The sequence below is a fragment of the Nestor notabilis genome, unplaced genomic scaffold (genome assembly GCF_000696875.1).
Source record: "Nestor notabilis isolate BGI_N333 unplaced genomic scaffold, ASM69687v1 scaffold34168, whole genome shotgun sequence".
Taxonomy (NCBI): Eukaryota; Metazoa; Chordata; class Aves; order Psittaciformes; family Psittacidae; genus Nestor; species Nestor notabilis.
The window spans coordinates 13104-22415 of NW_009942050.1; the positions used below are offsets into that span (position 1 = coordinate 13104).

The 9312-nt window shown below is 43.0% G+C and overlaps 1 protein-coding gene across 1 annotated transcript in view; it reads left to right on the forward strand.

Annotated features, from left to right (window-relative positions):
- LOC104410904 (tetraspanin-15-like) overlaps window positions 1-4540 on the forward strand; it is a gene marked incomplete at its 5' end in the record, with an annotated part of 12406 nt that extends 7866 nt beyond the window's left edge. The window contains 3 exons of the mRNA XM_010021201.1: window positions 2302-2349; window positions 3793-3909; window positions 4388-4540. Of these exons, the coding sequence (XP_010019503.1) occupies window positions 2302-2349; window positions 3793-3909; window positions 4388-4540 (318 nt within the window). The remainder of the gene's footprint in view (window positions 1-2301; window positions 2350-3792; window positions 3910-4387) is intronic.
- Between the last annotated feature and the right edge of the window lie 4772 nt (window positions 4541-9312).

Genomic DNA, 9312 nt, shown 5'->3' on the forward strand with positions numbered 1-9312 from the left:
GCTAAGTGGAAGAGCTCGGGATGTTGCCCTCAGTTGATGGTAAAGGAAGATAGAGCTGGCTGGTAAAGAACAGTCTGTCTTTTTAGTGGTCATTCAAAATACTGCTTGTTTTTCTGTAGCTCTCATTTCTCTCTTGAAGTCTTATTTTAAAAGGTTAGTTCATGTGTGTGGAAATACAGCAGTACTATGAAAACAAAGCACTGTGATGACCAGTGACTAGTAACACCAGGTGCCTTTCCAGCTGTGGCACAAATAATCAAATGTTGATTTCAGATGCAGCCTGTCTAGCAGGAAGGTGTGAAAATAAAAACTTCTCCAAGGAAAACAGGGTGTATATTCTCTATATGCTTCACTGGCAGCTGGGGAGCAGGGGGTGAGACTATTTGCTGCCTAAAGGTAGCCTGCAAAGTGCTAAGCTCAAGGAAGTTAATCGGAAGGTGGAGAGAGTCATAGAATCACAGAATAGTTAGGGTTGGAAAGGACCTTAAGATCATCTAGTTCCCAAAATAACAAGTAAACTTCCTATTTAAGAGCAGACTGTTCAGCAAGATGGTGCAGTATGTTAGAGCTTCTGGCTGTGCCTTGCTGGGATGCTGTTGATGTGCCTTGTGAAGTCCAAGTGGCGCGGTCGTGTACTTGGCAAGATGATACTGACACTGTGGCTGTATGGCTAGCTGCCTTGGGGAAAAAAAAACGACGAGAAGATGTATAAATCTTGTATGTTTGACAAATGCTTCCAAATACAGGCTGGTTTCTCTCCTGGAAAACTATAGATACGGTTTGTGATTACTCATTTGCTTTGTAGTCATGGAAAACTCCTGCTAATGTTGGAGGTTGGATTCTGAGCCTCTGAAATGCTAACATGAGCCAGACTCATGCTAGGGAGGTTTGAAGGTACTATTTTTAAGTCAAAGTGTTTATTAAAGACTTACATTAGTATAGCAGATAAAAATTAGTCCCCAAATGCCTATAAACATCTGTTTCTAATGCGTTTATCTCCATTGCGTACATTTTCTTGTGCCATGATATCCTGTTAGCACATGCTGTTTAAAATTAAATGTCGTGACTGTGTTCCTTGTGGTCAAACATTTTGGGGATGATGAGGATGGCTGTGCCTTTGTCTGTTAGGCTCAAGCATTCTGTAAACATGAAATCACACACAGGAGACACAGCAACATACTGATGCCTAGTATTGCAACCTTTGATTTCCAAGGGTATTTATTACCTGTGATGGACAGATGAGTACCCCTCACATTTTCCCAACAGCCCTGTGAAATAGTCAGTTCCTAAGAAAACCCTTTTTTTTCAGCCAGTTGTGTGTTCAAAGTGAGAGCCTGGCTTCTGGGGGGCTTAAAAAACTTGACCCTGGCTGGTGTTTCTGCTATTCTGTAACATCCATCTTCCTTCCATCTTCTGCAAACATCCCTCTTCCTTCCTGGGGAGGTGGCCTGGGCATCCCAGGCTCAGAGGCCAGCATCACTTAGAAATCTCATTTCTACGTCTTGTTTTGATTTTGAGGGAGGGTGTATCAATGCAATAGAGTTTGTTCTGCCTTATTTTCCTCATTTTCATGTTCTCATTTTCTCCCATGCCTTTGGCTGTGTTCATTGCTTCCTTTGATGCTGATGGGCTTTACGCTGGTGGATTTGCAAGTGAAGGATGTTATTTTCAGGTTAGCTTTGCCAGGCTAGGTAGAGCTTTGGGATCCATGTGAAACATTAAATGGATACACAAAATGCATTAGTAGTCTGTGATGAATGCAAATGCTCAGTCTTTTTTTAAATAAATAAATTTTGTATTCATATATATTAATGATGTATAAAAATATAATCTATTATAATAAATTTGGTCTTTTAAGCATTCATAGTATTGGATGTTATTTGGGGTTTAGATAGTTCTGAGCTTAAATTTCTCATTGTGATGGCATGGTGGCCACGTTAATCCCCAGTTTTCTTAATCAGAGGTGTTAATTTATTAAGGCCTTGAAATTAAAAGCGGCTGTTCTGTGGAAACAGCTGTGGCATGCAGCTCTGTCATAGCTAGCTTTGGTTTCTTATACCATGCTGGTTTTGCTGGATAGAAATGGTTCAAACGTCTGTGTTGTGGCACACTGACAATACTGGTTTCTCTAAAATCTTGTATAACTCTGTCTAAATCTGACCCTGGTGCTTAACAATAAACTGGTGTTGGACTGGGAAGTAACCATGGTGTTGCTTTTATATAAACTGGGTGAACACAAGGAGAATAAAATAATGTTTCTGTGATTTTTGTTTTCTGCTACAGTTTTTGTTTTCTTTTCAGACAGGCATTATCAACACTATGTGTGGATACAAAACCATTGACAAAGAGGTAACGTAACCTGTGTCTACCCTGTTGTGGCAAAGGGTGGTGCTTCTCTGTATGGTTTTGGTCAGTTGTATGTCTTCTGTGTGCTTAAATCCACCAGACAGTTAAATCAGCAATTAGAATTATTTTATCTGGAATAACTTTCATATATATAAAAAAATATTCGTGGTTGATTGTGTTATCTTCTTTTCTCTGAATATTCCACAAATCCCTGTTTGACATACATGGAGCACGTCTTCCCGGAGCTCATCCCCTTATGCTAATTGCACAATTAATGCAAAGAAAGCTGCTTTCATACTTTTAAGTAGTGACTTGAGTTGGGGAAAGCTTTTAATACTTAAAAGTGAAAGTTTCTCACTGAGTAAAATTGGTTTCAGTAAAGCCAATTTAGCTGTTTTTAGTTTTACATCCCAGTACTAGGTGTTTTGTTTTTAAACCTGTAATAGTTATTCCTGGAAGAGGAGTGCAACTTCACAGGTTGTATTGGCAGCCCTCTCCTCCCTCCAGGAGCAGGATGAGGCCTCCTCCTTCTTTGGTCTTCCCTCTTGTGAGGGAATAGCCCCAGTGACTCCAGAGTAGAGACTGACTGCTCAAGGCACTAGTTGCAGGGTGATTAAGAAGGGAAATTGGTAATTGGATCTGCCACCAGTTCTCCGCTCTTAGCTTTGGAGTGCTGGTGCGGGGGGTAGGTCTGAAAAGCCCTGTCCCCCAGCTCATTTGAGGCACTTGGTGCACAATGCTAGCTTCGGTTGTTGGTTTTTGGGATTACCGGTTATCTTCACATGTGACCTGTGTTCATTTAGATTCATTGATTTATGGCTTAATCACCTAAACGCTCCAGCCTGGCTCTAACGCCCAAAGCACTTAAGCATATTCTTAACTTAACCCCATTCATCTGCTTAGGACTCTTTGTAGCCTCAAGTGTTTTCTATATTATGGGTTGGGGTCACGGTGCAGCACAGCTTGCCCAGCTGAATCTGAAATCCTCTTGTTCCTGCCTTTTTTAGAGTCTATTGCAAAGCACTTGGTTCATATTATTACACTGCTGTACTTTCAACTTGGAAGCACAGATAAAAGCTAGAGAAAGACTTCTCTACTTTCCAAGTGGTCTAAAATGAGGATTGGATGTATTTCTTTTCTCAAAGTATTTGCACAGAAGAAAAAAAAAAAAGTGGGTTGTTTGTGGTTTTTTTTTTGTGTGTGTTTTTTTTTTTTTTTTTAAATTAAAAAAACAAAACCCAAACCAAAAAAACCTGAACAACTTGCTCAGGTGTGGAACAACTTAAACCCAGAAAAATTAGCCATGAGGTCTTTGTGGAATTCAGTGGATTTAAAGAGATGGAAAGGAGAACCCAGTTTGCCTCCCTGAATTCTGAGCTATCCTGTGCTACTTTATCATACACCAGTGCAACTGCCTGTTTGAACCTTTGCTCTGTTACCTTGCAGCGCTTGAGTGTTCAGCATGTTATATATGTCCGAGGATGCACAAATGCAGTGCTTATTTGGTTTCTGGACAACTACAGCATCATGGCTGGCGTGCTGCTTGGCATATTGCTACCCCAGGTAAGAAGGAGCCAGTGCATTATCCATTAAAGGGAGTATTTGATTTGTTGCTACAGTATGCAAAATCCCATTTGACTATATTTAATTATGATTTTTTATTTAAATTTAACACAGGTTACAAGCTGAGGTGGCATTCCAGTAATTTAGTAGCTTTGCTGCAATATATTGCAGGATTTGGTGGGTTAATTCGGTTTTGCTTGGGTTTTTTTGAGTCTTCTCTGCCTAGCTGCTTCCACTGAGACTTTCTAATGCTGCAAGGCACAGGGGTGGTAATTTTGCTGCATTAGCTCTTCGCAAAAATGATCCATTTATACTCCTATGTGCAAAGAAGAATAACAGTTTGAGTTTCTGTCTGCATATATACTACGTACCTGCCCATCTATTTGATGTGTGTATGCATAATTTGTAAAAGCTGCTGCAAGAAGCATTAGATAAGCAGTATTTGATCTCTGACTAGAGATGCCGCTTCTTTTCACAGTTCCTGGGAGTGTTGTTGTCCTTGCTTTACATAACTCGGGTGGAAGATATCATCACTGAGCACAAGCTGAGTGAAAGACTGTTTGAAGAAGCGCAGGAGAGATCTGCCCCTGAGTTTGCTGGAGCTGGCTGCTGCATGTGTTACCCGGGGTAACTTCAGGTGTATTTAGCTTGAATATAGCTGAAAAAAAAGGCAAATCCACCTGTTGTGGTTTGTGCTGACTGTTACGGACTGCGGGTGTAATGAATCAGCCAGCAGACCCATGGTGGGTCGGCAGCGTGCCAGTACTTCTGTAGCGTCGTCCCTCTCAGTGTGTCTGCAACCAAAGACACACCAGAAGGGCTCTGTGCTGCCAACGATGCTGCTGCGGTATCATGACACTGCTTGGAAGGTGGGCTTGTGAATCATTAAATCTCTTTTGAATGATTGCTGAGTGATACACAGCTGGGAAAACTATTCTGGGAAGATTTGAAGGTAGATTTCTAGGAAGAGCCTTTGTGTCTTGGGATATTGTACTTAAATATTTGCCCTTTCCAACTTTATTTTCTTACTGTTTCCAAAAAAGATTTCTTACTGATCTACATGGTGAATATTAAACGTATGTTTAATAATTTTTTATGCTAATCTTGATGAATTTACTGATAATAATGGATGTGGTGCTGAATGCTGTCATTGCTCAGTCTTTTGTGCCTTTTAATAATGGGGCAAATGCCAGTGTTGAATCAGTCAGGTAATGCCTAATGTATTTCTAATGCAATTTATTACTGTCTAGCTTTTGTATAAACTTACAGGTTGTTTGAGTCTTGTATGTACTGTATTTTTCCCTTTAGTAAATTAACTGATTTATGATTTTCTTTTTTTGTTGTTCTATATGTTGAGCTGTTTCTAAATTTAATTCTTGTCAAAATAAAAATATTTTTTTTAAAAAAAGCACAAAGATTTTGCTTAAAATACTTTAGATTTTCTTATCTAAGTTAAGCCTGTCCCTCAAATGCTGAATCAAAAGATAGAAATGCCTTAGTTAATATCCTGTCTTTTTGAATCTCTTCTTTTCTGACAGTCCACTAAGCTAGCTACACAAAGGAATATTTGATAGTATTCTCTAATTGCTGCTTTTCTTCTGCACCTCTCTTTTCTTTTTTTTTTTTACATTTATTAATTTCTTTATTAAATTTCCTTGTCCTGTTTCCTGCTTTCTTCAAAACTCAGTGTTTGCTGCTTAGTTCTCTACCTTCACCAAGGATTTCTGAGGAAGCATCGTGTGTTTTCCAGAAGCCAAAGGGTGACTCATCCAGTTCTTCAATGTTTCTGACGATGTGTAGAGAGATCCTGCAGCATTATCAGCCCATCATCCACAGTGTGAGGTTATTTCATACACAGCACACTCTAGCGTTGGATCCCGCACATGGTTACATATTTAATTGCTCCTTATCGTGCCTAAATATTCCTGGTCTCTGTCCTGAATAATGTATTTGGGTAAATTAAGAAGCAAGGTGTGTTTAAAGGTGGATTTGTGTACAAAGAGAGGAAGGGGAAAAGGAGGGGGCAGCTTTGGAGGACAGAGCTGACTGCTGGTTAAGGGTAAGAAGGTTGAAGCCAAAACTGGTTTATTGTGGAGAATGGGCTGGGAAGGTGGGAGGTGAAAGCATCAGGAGCTGAGGTATCACCAGAGGCAGAGCTGTGCCCTGCCCTTTAGTAAGGGGGGACTATCTCTCAAATTTAAGATGGCAAGAAGGCTGTATTGAATTGTGAAGGAGGGGATGACAAAAGTGATTTTTCTTTCTTTGCTAACAGTGCCTTTTAAATGTGGTGGTGGCTTGATGGGAAAGCAGGAGGTGATGGAAGCATGGTTAAAATTTGGGTGGTTTAAATGGAACAGGGAGAGTACTTGGGGATAGCAGGGAGCAATTCTCCTTTAGCAAGGAAATTTGTAAGACACTACTGAATTTTCAGCCATCCCCAGCGCTCTCTGTCATACAGAGTGTTTGGAAGCATGTGTGTTACCTGACAATCATGAACTAAACATGTGACATTGATTAATGAATGATTGATTTAAATACTGTTGACCCTCAGATTCTCTCAGATCTGAGGAAATTAACCCTTGGCTTCACAGGCCGTGGTGACTGGAGGGAAGGATGATGCCTATCAGGAGGTGGCTGGAGAAGAGGGATGCAGCAGGTCTCTGCTCAGCTGCCTACAAGTTACCTGAGCTATGGAAGGTGATGGGGACACTGTGATGGAGGGGTGAATATGGTCTTCAGCATAAGGCTTGGCTCTTTTCAGTGTGCCATGCTATGTCCTGTTAGTAGATTGATATTTGAATGGGTCTGTGGTGTGAACAAGGTGTTTTGTGTGCTTACAAGTGGCTATTTTATCCTGAGATGCTGACCCTGCAGGCATACACTCAGTCCTGCCTGGTTCATCCACATGAGTGAAGTCTGGAGGGGATGTGGTGTGGTGTAAGCGAACCTGTGGCTCATCTCCAGTTGGTGCTCCACACACATCACTGACCCAGGTGCCAGCATCTTCTGTCTAAATATGCATGTCCCCATGTCTGCGAACAAATCAACTGGAAACATGCAAAGGGCTACACTCAGAATGTTGTCCTGGTCTGATACTTGCATTTGGCTGTAAGTGAAAACCTCTGCAGTCACTCTAGCTAAGGTCATCTGGGCTTTTCCAGACAGCTGATGTGAAAGCTGATTTTAAAATGGGTGAAGAATGCTGATCTAATTCAGTCCCTGCCTTCCTGGCAGGAGCAACCACAGCTGGACAACTCACAGATGCGTCCTTAACCTGCTTCAGAAAGCATTCCTTGCCTGCTGTTTAAAAGACTGGGGCAACTCTGCAAAATCCCAGAACTGTTACAAATTTTCTTTTGTGCGTGTGTAATTTTAAAGTGCTCTGAAACAACTGTGAGCTTCCCATGGCTCATCCTCTGCGTGCTCCTCCTTTCCCTGTGCCCTGCCCTCCATGGATGTTTGGCATCTGTTTGTGCTCCCTGCCTGCAGAAGTTACCCCCACCATTCCTCGCTGCCTGACAGCTGCATTGCCTCTCTCCTCCCTGCATCCTGGTGTTTTCCTGCTTGTCATGGGATGGCTGTGTGGAGCAGCTGCCTGTTAAAATGACTGGGAAGCCGAATAGTTGCAAGAACTCCTCAGTGCCGGCTGCCTGCCAAGCCACTGGGCAGTGATACCCAATTTAAATGCTCCCCCTCTTCTGCGAGTTCAGGGAGCAGGGTCACTGCATAGCTTCAGAAACGTGGAGGGGTTTCTCACCAGAGAATTACCATTCAGCTAGAAATAGAGATTTACCTCTGTATTTCAGATAATTACAGGCCATCCAGGCACGCTTTTGGTACAGCACTTGGGTAACTCACGCTGGTGAGCTGAGGGCCTGGCTGGAATGTCATGCACGGTATATGCTGTACGATGATGTTATATGATAAAAACCTTTAATAAGTCCAGTTCTGGAGGAGACACGGCAAGCAGCTCTCCCTCTGGTGCTGTGGGGACGCCAAATCACAAGGTGCTGATTAAATCTCTGCTCACCGTGAATTAGATCTCTACTCAGCATGTCCGTATGGCACTGGCGCTGGGGTTTCTCCAGTGGCTATATCCCCTGTCCTCCTTCAAGACACAGCTTCGACTGGCTTTGTCTCCCCCAAAGCTGGAAATCCCTCATTAGCCCCAAACCGCTGCAGCAGTTAGTATCTGAGAGGGGCACTCTTACAGAGGGGTGCTCAGGATGACTTCTCCTTACAACCTAACCTGAAAAACCAGCCTCGGAGGCGGGATGAGCTAATTTCCTCCTGATGGGAGGAAATAAAAAAAAAAAAAAATAAAAATCGGTGATTAAGGTCTAAAAAACATCTAGCTAAATGTTGTTTTGCAGATTTGTATTCCTAAGGCCCTTTTCTTCACTAGGACTTCCCAGTGTTCGTGACTTTTCTGTACAAGCTGATTATGAAAAGGTGCTTGCATGGGTTCAGGAATTGCTTTTTGGTAAGAAATATTCAGCTGCAGAGTGCAGGTACTTTAGGATCCCTGGGATCCTCTGGGCTTCACCAGGCCAGAGGGATCAGCTCAACCCTGAGCACTCGGGTGGCACGTGAAGTTGCTTTGGGTCTGCATCTTTGTTTGATGTCTATGCCTTTCTGTGTAGGGCAGAGAGAAGGTGACACCTTCATCTGTGGTGGTGAGAGCAATGCTGCTGTTTAACTTGTCAAAATTTTGTTCAGTCCATCGTGCTTCTTAAAACTGACCGAGCCAGAGTGTGTTTTCGCATTTGGGATGGAGTACTGCTTTCATTCAAATTCAGCTCCTGGCCTAAAGTCTGTCTCTGCAGCTATAAGGGCTAAAATTTTGCCTCACAGTAGTGATAAGAGCCCTTGGCAAGGCAGCTGTTAAATCCCATTGGGAAAGTGGGTGTCCTGCCCATTTCTAGCATGCTCCTTTGAAGGAGGTACTTCTTCTTTCATGGATAGCTTTTTTTCTTGATGAAGAGGTAGAAGCAGGTGAAAGCTGTGGTCCTGGAAACGGGAGGAGAAAAGCCGATCTGCCTGGGATGCGCACAATGGGGCAAAGCAGCCTTGAGCTTCTGGGCATTGGGTACTGGTTTGCAGGTCACATCCCTGTCCCGGTGCTCAGCCCTCCTGGGGCTTTCCCGTGGGTCAGTGCCACAGGTGTAGGTCTTACTGCCTACAGCAGGTTTTGAGGATGGGAAGGCTTTGCGTGGGAAAGCACAAGGGGCTGCTGGCACCAGCTGAGCATTGCTTGCTGCAGCGCTCCTGGGATGCTCAGTGATCCCCGTAGTGGGAACTGTGCAGGGCTGATCCCTCAGCTGCAGCAAAGCAGAGCAGCACCATCTCTTCCTGCTTGAGGCTACAGCTTGATGGGTTAAAATAAGTATAACAACGCGGGGG